The 18,340-nt window shown below is 36.1% G+C and overlaps 1 protein-coding gene across 4 annotated transcripts in view; it reads left to right on the top strand.

Annotated features, from left to right (window-relative positions):
* The window catches only part of COP1 (COP1 E3 ubiquitin ligase), a 259,112-nt gene that overhangs the window by 176,289 nt on the left and 64,483 nt on the right, over positions 1 to 18,340 (top strand). Inside the window, exon 16 of one of the 4 annotated variants that reach the window (XM_047840425.1) lies at positions 3,107 to 3,235. The exons of the other annotated variants lie outside the window; for them this stretch is intronic. Coding sequence (XP_047696381.1) covers positions 3,107 to 3,114 — 8 coding nt within the window. The 3' untranslated portion in view covers positions 3,115 to 3,235. Of the gene's footprint in view, positions 1 to 3,106; positions 3,236 to 18,340 lie in introns of those variants that run through there. 4 annotated transcript variants of the gene reach the window in all.

Below are 18,340 nucleotides of genomic sequence, written 5' to 3'. Positions count from 1 at the left end.
GGACCTTCTTATTCCTTTGGGCAATAAACTTTGCACCCTGTTTATCCATTTATCTGTCATAGCATCAGAATTCAGAAAAACAGTGTGGTATTACAGGGATGCATATTAACACTTCAATTTGAATTCAAAAAGATAATCTGGCAGAATAAATCTAGTTGTTTTTAATATGTAAGCTGATAAGCTAAATCTACCCTGTCAGGTTTTGACAAAAATACATTTAAATCATAAAATAACACAAAAGCACAAAGCGAAATAGTGCACCCAAAACACTTTGTAGGCTAAACTATATTAAAATTGCAGTATTTGGAGTTTTTGCAACCTTTCTGAGACTATGGCAATAACAGGTGTAATTTTTTTTTAGTTTTGAGAGCGGATGAGCGTGCACACACACACACATGCGTGCGAGAGTGGGGAAGGGGAAGAGAGAGACGGGGAGAGAGAGAGAATCCCAAGCAGGCTCTGCACTGGCATCCAGGAGCTCTATTTGGGGCTCAAACTCATGAACTGTGAGATCATGACCTGAGCGGAAATCAAGAGTCAGACGCTTAACTGATTGAGCCACCCAGGCACCACAATAACAGGTATAATTAATACTGATCCACACTCCCAATATCTGCAGTGTGAAAATCCAGAAAGCTTTGAATACCAGAAATTCAGTGCTCATTTGATGACATCAGATCTAGAGCAGATACACACACACACACACACACACACACACACACACACACACACACACACCTTAGTATAATTTTTCGTAAGTTTTCCAGCAGTAATAGTAATATATTTGATTACAGGATGCTGACATAAACCTTAATGGGAGTGGTACATAATATGAAGCATATTTCCTGTCAAAATCAGAAAAATTCAGTATTGTAAAACTTATCTGCTCCAACTACTTGGGATAAAGGATTAGCATCCTGTATATTTGATTTGATACCGGTAAAAGCATTTGAGTGTTTTGCAGAAATTGTGATTTTCAGTTGCTCTTAATTACCAAGTAACAAGGTTATAAATTTTGCATTCAGTAAAATTGAAGGATGGTCTAATCAAAATAATAAATCATTAAAAGGTTTTTTTTGATGATAGATTACTATGAGATTTTTGGCATAAATTTGGGATTTAAAAAATTGAGAAAAATTTCCATTTCTATGACATATCTATAGAAATAAATGAACCTGAGGAATAGAATTAATGCTGGACAATAAGAATAGAATTCTAAGAGTGTATAATATTTATTTACAGTTACCAGAACAAAATGGGGACAGAGGGCACAGGGAGAGGGGATTGCACAACCCCGTTTTGAAAATATACATTTCCAATAAAATGTTACTTTTGTTTAATAATACAGTTGTCAAAGTGTGTTGTATTATTTATCAATTGTGTGCAACTAATAATTTTAATGATAATTCATATGGAAACAATTTCTTACAGTTAGAGCATTTTGGTCACAGGAAATGAGGTTAATGTTCATTTTTTTTCCAGAGAAGAGAGAATAAGTAAGATAGTATAAAAAGCATGAAATCAGTTGGATAAATTTTACTTTGCAAGGAGAATGTCTATGTAAATTCAAGGAAAAGAGTATGTAAAGTTTTCCATTATTAAAGAATAGCTTATTCATGTATTTTTAAAAGGATGATGTTGAACATCAAATCACTGTGGTATTTAGATTTCATTAGGTACACTAAATTTATATTTTAAAATGTCACCACACAAATATATTATAAATGACAACTCTTGCAAATATTTAAATATGTGATGAGAACTTTTAGACACTGACTTAAAATTTATGAGGCTGTAGTTTTACGGTATTCTTTTAAGCAAAAAAGTAGAAGTCTGTGAGTCTACCTGGTTAATTGGGGAGATGATGGGAGTGGATAGTTCTAGATGGTAGAGAGTCAATGAATGGTTGTTACTGGTCAAAAATTAGGTGCTAGGTAAGTGCTTTATTTGGCAGATTAATTTTTAAATGAGTCATTGTACAATGTTCAATGGAAAAACAAAATATTTTTTATTGGAAGGAAATATGTTTTCATGACCTAAAGAAAGGAGTTTTGGTGAGATCTGGGATTTTTTTCTTACGTTCATACAGGAATCTGGAAACCTGGACTCGTCTACTATAATAGAACCATCTGTGGATAGAAAGAAGTTGAGCATCTCAGAAACTTCTTTTTTTACGTGTTCATGCTTGCTCGTGCTCTCTCTTTCTCTAGCACTCTCTTTTACTCTCTCAACTTTTTCCTTCATTTTTTTCTCTCTTCTCTTCCTCCTCTCTCTTCTCCCTTCTCTTTCTCTCTCTTATATTCTCTTTGCCTTCACTCTTCCTTACCTCCCTCCTTCCCCTCTTCTGTCAGGTCCCTCTTCGTCTCCTCCTCTTCTTCTTCCTTTCCTTTCTTTTCTTTTTTTCTCTAGTCCTGCCTGTCATTCTGCACTTACCGGTCGCTCTCAAACCCATGTTTATGTCTCTTCCTCTCACTTCACACATATTTTGTGATTTATTTTCATCACCACCAGCTCACTGTAGTTCTTGCTAACTCTCCCTGTCAGTTCTGAACCATGCCAGGAAACCTAGGTAAAGGCCTTTTTCAGATTACTAATCCAATAAAAATATCTGAGATTTTGCTGAGAAAATACTGTTTTCACCTTCCATAAACTTAGAAATTATTCTTATATTTATACCTTGTATTTATTCTTTTCCTTAGTCATTTTATCAGACTTTATATCTAACTGGCTATATAGTGATGCTGATGTCAGTGTGACAACCAACTGACTGTGAGGCCAAGTTTGCCAGTATATATGTTAAAATTTTCTAGCCAGGATACTTTAAAAGTGCTGCTGCAGTGTGAACAAGGGAAGATTGAGCTGTTACTATCGTAGACTGGTGTGAGTGAAAAGAAACACTACACCAGGCAGGACCAGTGTAGTTTTTTTGTAAGTATGCAAGAATTTAGAATGTGTGTTTCATAAATATGATAAGAAAATGCTGTCGATAGGCACTTTGGGAGTTCTGCTTTGTATATAGAAAACCACCAGAAAATGTTACTCTCATCTTGAAAATAGAAAAAGCTGTATGAGCTACAAAATTATAACTTTTCTTGACCCCTGTCAGAGAGCTGAGGTCACAAGGCATGGGAACTGAATTCCAAGGAATGACAAGCCCCTCCAAGGAAGGATGGGACACATGAACTATTCACCAATTGCAGACCACAAGAGGAAGAAGTAGCCACCATAGAAGCTGGTAAGAAGAAATGAGCTAAAATTTTAATGCATTCTTAAAGGCCACGTGTGGGTTGGCATATCTGTGTAGAATAACTGGAAGCCCGAAACAAAAGGGGAATGCCCACTTACTCATATGCTCTTCTCCATGTCACTCCACTGGCTTCTAACAAGAAAGAATGGGTGAGGGCAATAGCCTACATCAGGCATGCAGGAGTTCACAAAGTGATCAGTCCCTACCGAAAGACCAGCACAAGACATCATCCATTTCTCCGAATCCTCTTCTCATATGGAGCAGAAACTTTAAGCTACTGGAAGTGAACGAGGAAAACTTCTTGAGCCCAGTATCCTGCATCAGTGCAAAGCAGAGATCTACTACCACTGATGAAGTGGCATGAAACTCTCTCTTGCCTAAAACATGCACAAGATATATGTAGAATTTGGCTGCCATGATGGCGGGGGCTTGGAATGCTAAGAAGACCCCACATTGGAAGCTCAGGCATATGAACTCTTCCTAAGACTCATGATGGACCAGAAGAACTGAGATCCCCTGCTCCAAATGGAATCCTACTACAAAAAGCAAAAAAAATAAATAAAAACAACCAAATAAAACAAAAGGAACAAGTTAAGACCCTTCTGCCACTGAGGGAGGGAGAAGAGCATGGAGAAAGATTCTCTCTTAGGCTGACCTGCAGGAACTGATAAAAAGGTAAGAGTAGAACAGGAATACAGAGAAAAATTTCTTTCGACCAGGATCCACACTAAGCACAAGGTGATGATAGCTCATGACTGGAAAGATTTGAAGCCTGTGGTACACTTAATGGCCTGTGGTACACTTAATGGCCAGCTTAACAACTGAAACTGAAATGCTGTTTAACCACTGACTAGATTGATTGATCCCCTTACATGAATGGCCTTACAGAAAAAGAGGTATATTTATTTCCAAGCAGAAGTACCATTTATTTCAGTATCTACTGTTCTGTATATGATCTCTTCTGTTTAATAAAAAAAAGTATGTGACATACAGACAAGTAAGAGTAAGCATTCTGTTACCAAAACTCAGAAGAAATCCATAGATTTATGGATGACCCAGATGTTAGGATATGAGACAGAAATTTTTAAATAACTGAATATTATGTTAAAGGATCTAGCAGGAAAGGTAGACAATATACTTGAAAAGATGAAGAGTTTTCAGTTGAGAGATGGAAAGTATTTTTAAAAAGTGAAATGGAAATACTAAAATATAAACCTTGATATTAACAATGAGGACTTCTTAGATGTGCTCATTAGCAGATTGGATATAATCTAAGAAAAATCTAAATAAACTTGAAGGTAGGTCAATAAAAATTACCCAAAATGAAACATCAAGAAAAGAGTGGGAGGGGAAAACAACACAGTATCCAAGATTTGTTGGATAATAAAACACACTTGTATTTGGCATTGTAGAAGTAGGAGAGAAAAGGAAAAAAAAAATTGAAGAGATAAAGACCAAAAGTTTTCCAAGACTGATGAAAGATAACAAATCACAGATACCAGAAACTCACAGAACCTCAAAGAGGATAAAATAAAAAATGGACCCAAAATGCCTAGTTAAGTCATAGTCAAAATACTGAAAACAAAGTGAATTCTTGAAGGTAGTCAGAATGAAAGAAATATAGAGAGTGGAATATAAAAATTATAGCAGACTTCTCATCATGAACTATACAGGCCAAAAACCAGTGGCGCCGCTGACACATTTAAAGTGCTAGAAGAGGGTCACCCGGGTAGCTCAGCAGTTGGGCATCCGATTCTTGATTTTGGCTCAGGTCAGGATCTCACAGTGGTGAGATCGAGCCCTGGGTTGGGGTTACATGCTGGGTGTGGGGCCCACTTAAGATTCTCTCTCTCCCTCTCTGTCTCTCTGTGCCTCCCCCACTTGCACATATATTCACTCGCTCTCTTAAATAAAAATAAAGTGCTAAAAGAAATTTAACCCAAAGTTCTATATCCAGCCAAAAAATCTTTCACAAGTGAAGACAAAGATTTTTTTCCAAACAACCAAAAGCTGGTTTAGGTAACTCAGCACCTGATGGATAGAAGATGTTAACCCTTATTGTACAGGCAGATGGATGGACAGATATTTAGGTGGATGATGGAGGAATGGATACAAAAAGATGGATCTGCACCAGATCTAAATTGCAAAAAATAAAAACGAAACCAGCCACTTGATATAACTCTGGAATACTGGATTCTGAATAAAAGCTTGTTGGGAGACACATGGAATGGGAGCGTCAGCCTTGGGAAGCTTTGGTCGTATGAAACATCTGTGAGATTGCAGTTAAGTGATACTTAGTTACACCCTGGATCCTTAGAAGACTGGTGTGATACTGACCAGCATAAGCACATTTACTCAGTGGACTTTGCACTCTGCAGTTCTACTTACAGGTCTGCTTCTACAACGTGAAATATATATCTAAAGGTTTCTCAGTACCTAGAAGGAAAGTACGTACTGATTAGAGGAGCTTGACCTTGTAACCGTTCTAAAAAAAAAAAAAAAAATTTTTTTTTCCCCCTCTGTCACACTTACCAGAGTGCCTGGAATTCTTTTCATTAGAGTTATAGCATTCATTTATTAACTCCAGAAACACATTTAAAAAATATACTTGTGGGGCGCCTGGGTGGCGCAGTCGGTTAAGCGTCCGACTTCAGCCAGGTCACGATCTCGCGGTCCGTGAGTTCGAGCCCCGCGTCGGGCTCTGGGCTGATGGCTCGGAGCCTGGAGCCTGTTTCCGATTCTGTGTCTCCCTCTCTGTCTGCCCCTCCCCCGTTCATGCTCTGTCTCTCTCTGTCCCACAAATAATTAAACGTTGAAAAAAAAAAAAAAGCTAAAAAAAAAATATACTTGTTACTGTGCATACAAAAATAAAAAATAATCCTACTTTTCCTGATGTCACAGCTCGTTAGATAAGATAGACAAGCAAATAAATTACAATATATTGTGAAAAATAGCATTAGAACAATAGCTTTTAAAATCTGAGAAACTGAAAAATTTTATCTGGTTTCTATCTCAAACCTACCAAATTATAATCTTCAGAGAGGAGACCAAGCATTGGTGTTTTGAGATTATTCCTCAGCAGTTTTACGTCTACTCCTTCTCCTTTCCCTTCCCCTGGGACTGTAGTAACTATACTAAAGACATTTACAGGGGTGCCTGGGTGACTCAGTTGGTTAAGCATCTAACTCTTGATTACAGCTCATGTCATGATCTCACGGTTTGTGGGATAGAGCTCTGCATTGGGCTCTGTGCTGACAGCACAGAACCTGCTTGGGATTCCCTCCTTCCCTCCCCCCCTCCCCCCTTTCTCTCTCTCTCTCTCTCTCTCTCTCTCTCTCTCTGCCCCTCCCCCTTCACATGCATGTGTGTGTGCGCGCGTGCGTGCTTTCCCTCTCAAATAAAAAATAAAAAGATATTGACAAATTTCTGAATTGGTGAAACAAGAATTTGGAAATGTAGATGTAGGCCTTTTATGTGTCCCAGTAAGAAAGCTTTGTTGTCTAGTGAACATAACAGCATTAAAATATTAAGTCTCTGTTTTAACAGCATTTAGAAAACACAAGGCTCAGATCTGTCCAGTAAAAGAAAAATAAATCTTTCTTGTGAACTGTTATTGAGATAATAGGATATATTTTGATTTTTTTAAAATAGCATAAAGAGGTAATTAAATAGACTGAGCCCCAAATCTGCATTATCTTTTATACTTAAATTCTCCATTTTAGACTTCATGCAAGAGTATGATTGAAAAACTAATTTATTATATTACTACTATACAAAGACAATAATTCTGGCACATTGTTTAAAATACAGATCTCTATGCACCCTGGGTCAGATGAAAGTGCCCCTGGAAATGGAGGGACAGTTGTGAAACACACCAGAAAATAGTTACTTGACCTGAGTTGAGGGTTAATCAGTTTTTTATTTTGAAATCTTGCCTCAAATGGCTATGTCAAAGAAAGTAATAAGATAACTCAGAAGGGAGTTCTGATTCTAACAATATGATAGACAAAATAAACTGAAAATCCTCTGTCAACAAACATTTTAGATAAATATGTAAAATATTATTTTAGATGCAGAGCTTATAAAGTATTAAAATCACAAAGGGTTAGAAAGAGCAGAGGATTAAAACCAGAGAACTGAGCATGTGACCTGAAGTCACATTGCCTGGTTAATTAATGGTAGTGATAGAAAGTTGCTGGCCTCAGGGACCTAGATATCAAAGAGTTAGTGGGAAGGGAAAGGGTGGTGTGGACCTGCCTAGAATGTTGTAATTGCCTGTCTATTCGCCTATCTAAATGGAGGAATCTCCAGAAGCTTTGTCGTAGCCTGGGCTCTGAGTGATGGACAGGAGTTGTTTTAATAGTGCCTTTCTAGTAATGAAAAAAAATTAAGTGTCTCTGATATTCATTAGTCATTATTAGCATTATTTGCTTTTTGACTTTGTAAAGCAAAAGTGTGTGAAAAGAGATTGAAGTAAAGCTCATCAGTGAAGACTGAACAAATTAATTCTCACAAAATCAATGTTCAGATACTTTTGCAGCTGCTTAGTTTGGCTGTGTAAACTTAGCAAACGGGGCCAAGTTGAGCAAATAATTTTGTACTGCATTTTGAGTTACGGATTTCAGCGCTTTGTTTCTAGTGTGGACATGCCAGATACTATATTTCTAAAATTGAGACTTCAAGATTTGGATGACATTGCCTCTAGATTTAGATTTTTGATGTTTGAACGACTTTATAAAATTCTGACTTTTAAAAATATTGCCAATGGGGCGCCTGGGTGGCTCAGTCGGTTAAGCGTCCGACTTCAGCCAGGTCACGATCTGGCGGCCCGTGAGTTCGAGCCCCGCGTCGGGCTCTGGGCTGATGGCTCAGAGCCTGGAGCCTGTTTCAGATTCTGTGTCTCCCTCTCTCTCTCTGACCCTACCCCGTTCATGCTCTGTCTCTCTCTGTCTCAAAAATAAATAAACATTAAAAAAAATATATTGCCAAGAGGAAAATAGGTCTTTAAATTTCCCCAGTAATTCACATTTTATTATATAGAAACTAAGCAGACAAACTGTGAGATCAGGAATTTTTGCCTACAGTTTGTGCTTATTTCATATCTTAGAAGCTCTGAATATTTTAGGTTGTGTGGTTTATGTTTACCTCTAATCTTTATTGCAGTAAGATAATAAAACTATATTCCACAACTAATATGTTATGTATATATTTTCAGATAAATTCAAATAAATACAAATGTTAAACCTTTTTTCTATTATTTTTGATATTTTGAGTTGATTTGGGGGGAGGGGTAGAAGTTTTTGTTTACCCGTGAGCTTTGGAATTCATTAATATACTGTCTCCCTGGGGGGGGTGGGGAAGAACAGTATGGAAAACTAAAAATATTTTTTTTCATATTCATCAATACAGTAATTTCATTTCAAATTACTTCTTTTTAATTTTTTTTTTTTTCATTTTTAAGTTTGTTTATTTTGAGAGGGGGGAGGGCATAGAGAGAGGGAGAGAGAGAGAATCCGAGGCAGGCTCCACACTGTTGTCCCGGAGCCTGATGCCGGACTTGAACCCAGGAACCGTGAGATCATGACCTGAGCTGAAACCAAGAGACTGAGCCACCTAGGTGCCCCTTGAATTATATTTCTTGAGTTTCTTCAGGAGTCGAGTGGTGGAAAGGAAGGCCAGGCAGATAGGGAGAAAAGAGGCTTAGTATAAAAAGGGTTCCTGTTCCTACTTGGGCTGTAATCAGAGCAGCTCTACTTTAATCTATTTTGTATCTTGGGGTTTCAAATAAGTTAGGCAAAGGAGGACTTCCATATAAATGTTTCTGCTACTTTTTTTTGTAACTGAGATTTTTTAAACCAATGTTTAGGGAAAATATATATAACTGAGACTTTTTAAAAAATACTATTTTTTTTTAGAGCAGTTTAAGGTTCACAGCAAATTGAGAGGAAGATGCAGACATTTCCCCATATATCTCCTACTCCCACGCATGCATACCTTCCCTCATTCTCAACATCCCTTTCCAGATAGGTACAGTTGTAACATTATTGAACCCACAATGACACATCATAATCACCCAAAGTCCATTGATTAGCTTAAGCTTCATTCTTGGTGTTGTCCATTCTATGGATTTGGACAAATGTATAATGACATGAATTCATCATTATAGCATCATACGGAGTATTTTTGCTACTCCAAAGATACTCTGTGAACTTGATCAAGCTCTGGGAAATAAATCTAATAAAATTGTGGAGGACGTCTATGAGTGGGTCTCCCTGGAGTTTTTAACTCTCAGACTTGTTCACACTGAGCCTCTAGCAGGTCATCAGTTACAGATCAGATTTTTATCCAGACACTGTTTTCTATCACAGTTTCCCTCACGAGTCAGGGCTTATTCATTTATTCATTAATTCATTCATTGACCTGTCTCTTCAATCTTGAGTACAGCTGTCGCCTCTCTTAGGAATCCGGAAAGAGTCGTTGATGTTTTAATCTGTTCACCTTTTATTTGGTATTGAGATAAAGTGACTTCCAAGTGTTTCACATATAGAATTGGAAGTTGTTTTTGTTTGTTGTTTTTGTTTGTTTTTAACTACTATTTGATGATTGTGGCTTTAATATACAGATAAGTAATTACTATTTTTGTGACAATATTGCTCACAATTACTTGTATATCTTTTGCAGATTGGTAAGAATTAGAGGGGTATTTCATAAAGGCTAACTAATACTGCGTTAAATTTACTATGTCTGAGGTTTTATTTAGGCTGGAACCCGAGCCGATTGTATTTGGTAAAGAATAAGCAATGACAGTTGCTGATTGATTCTTTCTCAAATGATGAACGAGATCTAACAACCAATCCAGAGTGGGTGTTAAAAAGAAATGCTTCCAGGGGCGCCTGGGTGGCTCAGGCGATTAAGTGTCCGACTTTGGCACAGGTCATGATATCACAGTTCATGAGTTCGGGCCCCACGTCGGGCTCTGTGCTGACAGCTTGGAGCCTGGAGCCTGGAGCCTACTTCGGATTCTGTGTCTCCCTCTCTCTCTGCCCCTTCCCAGCTCATGCTCACACTCTGTCTCTGTCAAAAATAAACTTAAAAAAAAAAAAAAAAAAAAAAAGAAATGCTCCACAGTATTTCATATGCATTTGTATTATGTAACTTATACTTGTTTGATCCTTCTCTTTCCAAAGACTAGCTTTCTTTCAGATCTCTAACATCGTATTTTAGGACATCCGTGAAGGCTTAAAGGCAATAACAAATCACGTAATTATTGTTTTTAAAATCAGTAATGTTATCTATATGAGGTAAATATCAGTAACTAGTGGACCTATGTATTTATTTTCATTTACTTTTTTTAAAAAAATTAAGTAAACTCTGCCCCCCTCCATGGGGCTCAAACTCACAACCCTAAGATCAGTAGTCATGTGCTCTACTGACTGAGCCAGCCCAGCACCCCTGGACCTGCGTATTTTAAAATATTCAGAAGTTTTTTGCCCTGCCTAAGGAAAACTTTATTTCTTCAGCTTACTTTCTGACCCCAGCCCCATCATGGTGACATCCAAAAGCTAGGACACTGAAAAGTTTTATAAGCTCACAAGTATCTGGGAAACCTGAAAATAGAATTCAAGATTTCTAAAATTGAGTTTGATTTCCCACTGGCCATTTTGTTTATGGACTGAACCCGTTTCCTTTGTATGCTTCCTTTTTGGAACATAGTCTAGCATGGCTGTGTCATAAACTACACTTAAAAACTTTAACTTCTCAGTTACAGTTGTTTTATTGTTACTTCAGTAAAGGTAATGAACTCTTCATTAAATATTAAGTTCAATAAGATATTTCTACAGTATTCCAAAGAGATTATTTTCATCCTGTAATTTTACCATATTAATCATGATTACCTTATTAATAGTGAAACACTTTATTTGTGGTATCCCTACAGGAAAATTACTAATTTTGCTGGAAATTATTCTCTGTTGGTATTCCTCTTAATGGTTGTGTATGTAGCATAATTTGGTTCAAATAAAAGAAACAAATTTTCTTTACATTGACAAGGCCATGGGGGCATTTAACTGAGAAATCAAATTTTGCCACACCGTTGGTACAAACATTATATGCCATGTGATGCAGTAGGAAGGAACATAATCTTTATAGTATTCTTGTCAAAAATATTTAACATGAACATAATGGTGAGAAAATATTCAGACAAATTCAGAATGTGGAACTGTCTGCAAAACAACTACCTGAGATGCTCAAAAATAACAGTGTTAGGAAGTTGTTATACAGAAAACAACAAAGAGGCATAGAAATTGAATATAGTGAGTGACCCCTGAACAAAATTAAATAAATAAGTAGCTACTCGGGGTTTTGTTTCTTTAAAACAGCTGGGATATTTGAATATAGAATGTATTAAATTGTATTCTTATCAATCTTTCTTGAATATGACATAATGGTATTGTCGAAATTCTTCTTGTTTGTAGAAGGTAGGTGCTGATGTTTTTATAGGTAAAATATCCTGGTGTTTGAAACTTATTTAACAAATGGTTCATGGGGAAGAAAAAGAGTCTGTTTATTTGTAGAGGAAAGGATAAAGCAAATAAGGTAACAATATTTATATTTGGTGAGTCTAGATTGAAAAGTACAAAGTTGTTCAGTTTATCGCTCTTCCAACTTTTCTGCAGGTTTGAAAATTTTCAAAATAAGTTTGGGGGAAACAGAAGACATAGAAATGTGATCATATGCTAAATCCTGAAATTATTAAGAATATTTTTAAAACTTACGGTGACACTTCAGAAAGGATTTCGCTTTGTAAAAGAAAATTACTGAGGACTTCTCCCCTCTGATATAAACTATTTTTATCATAATGTTACTAAAGTATATGTACAAGTATAAAACTACGGATCACTTTCTTATGTTCCTAGCTCTTAAGCAACTTATAGTCAAATCAAATACTAGTTAAGTACAGTAAAAAAATAAAACTGAAAAAAGACAATAGCAGCATGATGACATAATAACAATAATTGATGGAGTAGTATATGGTGGTGTTGTTTTTTTTGCAGTAGTATATGTTTTGCTGAAAATAAATCACCACTGCACATAGTAAGCTGCTTCTGAGTATTGTAGCACAGTTTCTTTTGAGATTGCCAAGTCTGTAGGAACATTGCCCGTTTTATGCTTAGTCTCTACACTACTTTTCTTACCCAGCTACTGTACAGTCTTTTTGCAGTACACAGTGAGATAATTTAACCTTTACTTATATCCCTTCATTTTTAATACATTACCTACTCCTTTTGTTTTTTAGTAACCTGAAAATAAAATAGTATTTTTATACTGTACTGTGCTATTTTTATAATATCAGATTATTTTCAATTGATAAGGTAACCAGAAGTCAAAGCCTTATTTTATAGAAATGTTTTTCCATTTTGAATTATTAGTGCAAAAGAGAAGTTTAATCTTTGTAACTGATACATTTTACCTGAGCACAGCACTTGAAACAGGACTTTTTCCCCCATTTTTACTTTAGCACTTGCCAATTGCAGCTATACATTTATACCTCCACAGTATAAGCTGATTGCTGTCATTTGAGGTGATTACTTAATGCAATTACAATAGTAAACAGAAAACAAAATGTAGGAACACACTTCCATATAAGCAACAGAAATACAGGCAAATGTATAAAAAATGAGCTAACTCTGTGGTATGTAATCCTTGAAAACCAGCAGCCTTGTAGCCAGTATTGGGAAAAAATTGGTTCAGGAGCTTCTCAGAAAGCCCCACTATCTGACCTGACTTAGAACTCACTGGAGAGAGCCACATTCACGGGATGTTTTTCTGTTTGACCTGACTCAGAGGCTCCATGGGGCTAGACTTATACCCAAGGTCTTGTTGAAAACACTCAGATGTAGTATCACAGTTGTCTAAGCTGTGATACCAAATGGGGCAAACAGTTGAGTCAGAAATTTAAAAGGAAGATGTGGGCAACAAAACAGCCACAGGGGCTTTTGAAAAAGCTCTAATGTGTTCCTGGGATGTAGAATGGTTGTCAGGGCAGTGTAATTATCCAGGAAAAATTGGAGAGGGCTCCAGTTGCTTACCTGTGAAGACCAACAGAGATTTATAAGTTGCCTGAGCTTTGAAAGAATGCCCTAATACACAGGTGCCCTTGGCAAAGGGTAGTAGATGTACTAGCTCAAAACATTTAAGAAAAATTTGTGACTACTCAGTGATACTGACTTAAGAACAACCTTCACTCAGCTAGGTTAAAAAAAACACAAAACAAAATTTTTGAAAAAGAAAACCAAGTTTGGGGTGCTTGTGTGGCTCAGTTGATTAAACGTCCGACTTTGGCTCAGGTCATGATCTCACAGCTTGTGAGTTCCAGCCCTGTGTCGGGCTCTGTGCTGACAGCTCAGAGCCTGGAGCCTACTTTAGATTCTATGTCTCCCTCTCTCTCTGCTCCTCCCCCACTCATGCTCTCTCGTTCTCTCTCTCTCTCTCTCTCTCAAAAATAAATAAACATTAAAACAAACAAACAAAAGGAATCAAGTGAGACTTAAGTGGTTCCATACAGCAGGGATTTACAGACTAGAGTCACTTCTGCAAAAGTCTCTAGACCAATACGTGGCAACAACACCACCAACAAAAGTCCCAGGAGAGGGATATAGGAACTGATTCCAGAGTTATATTTTATTATTTAAAATATCTACTTTTTATCAAAAAACCCCAAAAAACTATGGCATATGCAAAACAGGAAAAGTTAGTACAAACTATCACAGATGTTGGGCTTTCACTTAGAGACTTGCAAGCAGCTGTTAATAAAAGCATTCAATGAATTAAACCACAATTAAGGAATGAAAGAGAAATTTAAAAAATATGTCTCACCAAACAGAGAGTATTAAGAAAAATAGAAAAAAAAACAAATAGAAATACTGTAGTTGGAAAGTATAATAACAGAAATAAAAATTCACTAGAGGGACTCCTAAGCAAATTTGATCTGGCAGAAGAATCAGTGAACTTGGAGTTAGGTCAGTAGTGATTATCCAGTCTAAGAATGGAGAAAAATGAATAGAGGATTGGAAACCTGTGAGACACCGTTAAGCATGCCAACATAAACAGACTCTCAGAAAATAAGGGAATAGAGAAAGGGATGGAAAAATATTTAAGGAAAAAAGTGGCCAAAATCTTCCTAAACTGTATGAAAAACATCAGTTTACACACCCACGAGGCTCAGTGAGCTCAATGTAGGATAAACTCAATGACATGCATACCTAAACACCTCACATTCAAACTATTGAAAGCCAAAGGTAGGGAGAGAATCTTGGAAAACAGCGACAGAAAAGCAATTCACATAAAAGAGATCCTCAGTAAGATTAGCAGTTTCTCATCAGAAACCATGAAAGCTAGAAGGCAGTGTAATATATTCTAAATGCTGAAAGGAAGATTGTCAAAAGAATTTATATCCAGCAAACAAATCCATGAAAAAATAAAGAATTTAAGACATTCAGAGATAAACGTAAACTGAGCAAGTTCTTTTCTAGCAGGCTACCGTTCAAGACACACTACAGACAGGCCTTCAGGCTGAAAGGAAAGGATATGAGGTAGAAATGCAAATCCATATAGAGTAATAAAAAACACTAGGTGAAGATAGTTTAAAATGTATTTTTGGTAACAATTCTGACTGATTTAAAAGACAACTGAGTAAAACAGGAGTTCTAAAATTGTGTTCGTGGGCTTGTACCCTAAAACGATGTAGTATGTATGTCCATATAGCTCAGAGGATGAGGTGGAAAAGTGAGGGGAAGAGCTATATTTGAGCAAAATTTCCCCATAATATTAAAATTAATTAGTGATGGTCTGAATTAAATTTTCTTAAATTCACATGCTAATTATAATCTATAATGAAAATAGCTTCTAAGAAATATAATAAAAAAACAGCAACAGAGGAACACAAGTGTTATCCTGGAGAACAGCTCTTTAACACAAAAAAGGCCAGGGGCGAAATGTAGAAACAAAAAAGATGTAGGAGAAACAAAAAGTACAGTTGCAGGTATGAATCTTATAATATAAATAATTATGTTAAATGTAAGTGGATTAAACACTCCACGCTACAGAGATTGACAGAATGGATGGAAAAAAATACGGGAACCAACTGTGTACCGTCTATAAGATACACTTTAGATTCAAAGACAAACACACTGGAAGTAAAAAGATAAAAAAAGATGTAGCGTGCAAATGGTAACCAAGAAGAAGCTGAGATGGCTGTATTTAAATCAGACAGAACAGACTGTAAGTAAAAATTGGTGCTGGAAACAAAGAAAGCCATTGTATAATGATAAAAGGATTAATTCAGCAAGATACAGCAATTATAAATACAGATATTCACAAACTATTTTGAAATGCATGAAACTATAATTTGTAGAATTGGAGGGAGAAATAGACGATTCACCAAAAGTAGTTGGAGAATTAAGGACTCTACTGTCAATAATTGATGAAACAACTGGACAGAAAAGCAGCCGGTACGCAGAATACTTGCATGGCAGTAGCAGCGTGACCTGACAGTCCCACGTGTAACTCGTTCCACTCAACAACAGAATGAGTGTACATTCTTTTCGAGCAAACATGGACCGTTCTCCAGGATAGATCATGTATTAGGTCATGTAATAAATGTGAATAAATTTTAAATTTCATATAAATTCAAAATAGTCAAAATCATGTTCTCTGGCTAAAATGGAACTTAGTTAGAAATTGACCTTAGTAGTTAATTTGGGAAATCCACAAATATTTGGAAATTTCTGAATAACCCTTCAGTCAAAGAAGAACTTGTGAGGGAAATTAGAAAGTATTTTGAAGTGAATGTATATGAAAATGAAAATATATATCATAATCTGTGCTAGTGGCTGAAGCAGTGCTTAGAAGAAATGTCTGTCTTCAAGTGTTTATATTAAAAATGAGAAAGATCTTAATAATCTAAGCTCTCACCATAAAAATCTAGAATAAAATAGCAAACCAAGCCAAAGATGAGCAGAAGGAAGAAAATAATAGGGTGGAAATAATGAAATAGTGAACAGGAAAAAAAGGAGAGTAAATGAGTAAGAGTTGGTGGTTTGAAAAGAGCAACACAAAATTGGCAAACCTTTAGGTAGACTAAGAAAAAAAGGTCACTAAAATTAAGATTTAAAGAAGGGAGATTACCGCTGACCTCTCAGATAGTAAAAGGTTTACAGCAGAATACTAGGAATAACTGTATGCCAAATTAATAACATAGATGAAGTGAAAATATTCTAGAACATCACATATTATGAAAATTGGCTCAGAGGCAGTAGAGAATTTGAATAGACATATGAAAAGGAAAGAAATTGAGTTAGTAACTAATAACCTTCCTGCAAAGAAAAGCAGAGACCCAGATCACTTCACTTGTAAATTTTATCAAATGGTAAGAAATTATACTAGTACTTCACAAGTTGTTCCCTGAAGACTTTTCAAAACCAGAAGCCCAAAATACACACGAATAGAAAAACAGACCAATATTCTTCAAGGACACAGATGCAAATTCCCTGAATAAAATACGTGCAAACCAAATTCAATGGCATATCTAAAAGATTATACACTATGTCAGTGTGAGATTTATACCAGGAGTACCAGATTTATCCAACATCCAAAAATCAATTAATGTAATAGACTATATTAATAGAATAAAGAGCTAAAACCACACAATCATCCCAATAAAGACAGAAAAGGCATTTGACAAAACTCCATACCCCCTGATAATTAAAACTCTTAAACAAATAGCGGGAAGCTTTGTCAGTCTGACAGAGGGTTTCTGTGAAGAACCACAAGTGAAAGTCATAGTTACTAGTGAAAGACTGAATGCTTTCCCCTACAATTAGGAACAAGGCAAGGATTTCACTTTTTGCCTTTGCGGTTCAACACTGTACTGGAGATTCTAGCTAATATTGCCAGGGAAGAATGGAAATAAAAGATGTCCTGAACTGAAAGAAAACATTAAACTGTCTTTATTTGCAGTGACATCATCCCATATGTAGAAAATTTTGAGGAATCTTAAAAAAAAAAAAAAAAAGAAAAAGGATTAGAACTGATAATTGTTAGCTGGGCCACAGAATAAAATATCAGTATAAAAAATAGTCTTTCTGTGCATGAACAATGTACAATCCAAAAATAACAACATGATTCTGTTCAGAATAACATCAAAAAGAATAAAATACATAAGGAATAAATTTAATAAAGTCAGTGCAGGTCTTATACACTGAACATTGCAAAAGTCCGCTGAGGAAAATTAAGATAAATGCAGATGCATTGTGTCCATAGATTGGATGCATTAATATTGTTAAGATGGTAATTCTCCTGAAATTGACCTATAGATTCAACTCAGTCACTGTAAAACTTCCAGCAGGCTTTTTCCCCCAAGACATGATAAACAGATCCTAAAATTTATATGGAAATGCTAAAGGACAGAAATTACCAGGACAATTTTATAAAAGAACAAAGTTGGAGGACCATTTCTACTGAATTTCAGAATTCTAAAGCTGCAGTTATGGAGCATCTGCCTGGCTCAGTCAGGAATGAGACTCTTGATCTTAGTGTTGTAAATTCGAGTCTCACATTTAGTGTAGAAATTATGTAAAAACAAAATCTTCGAGAGCTAGAACAAACAGTGTTAAGTTTTTTGTGGATCCAGAAAAGACCCCAAATAGCCAAAACAATACTGAAAAAGAAAACCAAAGCTGAAGGCATCACAATTCTGGACTTCAAGATGTATAACAAAACTGTAGTCATCAAGATAGTATGGTACTATTTCAAAAACAGACACATAGATCAATGGAACAGAATAGAGAACCCAGAAATGGACCCACAAACATATGGCCAACTAATCTTTGACAAAGCAGGAAAGAATATCCAATGGAAAAAAAGACAGTCTCTTTAGCAAATGGTGTTGGGAAAAGTGGATAGCGACATGCAGAAGAATGCACCTGGATCACTTTTTTATACCATACACAAAAATAAACTCAAATTGGATGAAAGACCTAAAAGTAAGACAAGAAGCCATCAAAATCCTAGAGGAGAAAGCAGCAAAAGCCTCTT

The sequence above is a fragment of the Prionailurus viverrinus genome, chromosome F1, assembly GCF_022837055.1.
Source record: "Prionailurus viverrinus isolate Anna chromosome F1, UM_Priviv_1.0, whole genome shotgun sequence".
Taxonomy (NCBI): domain Eukaryota; kingdom Metazoa; phylum Chordata; class Mammalia; order Carnivora; family Felidae; genus Prionailurus; species Prionailurus viverrinus.
The sequence above is the reverse complement of the archived record's forward strand: the minus strand, read 5'-3'. Positions and strand labels throughout refer to the sequence as shown.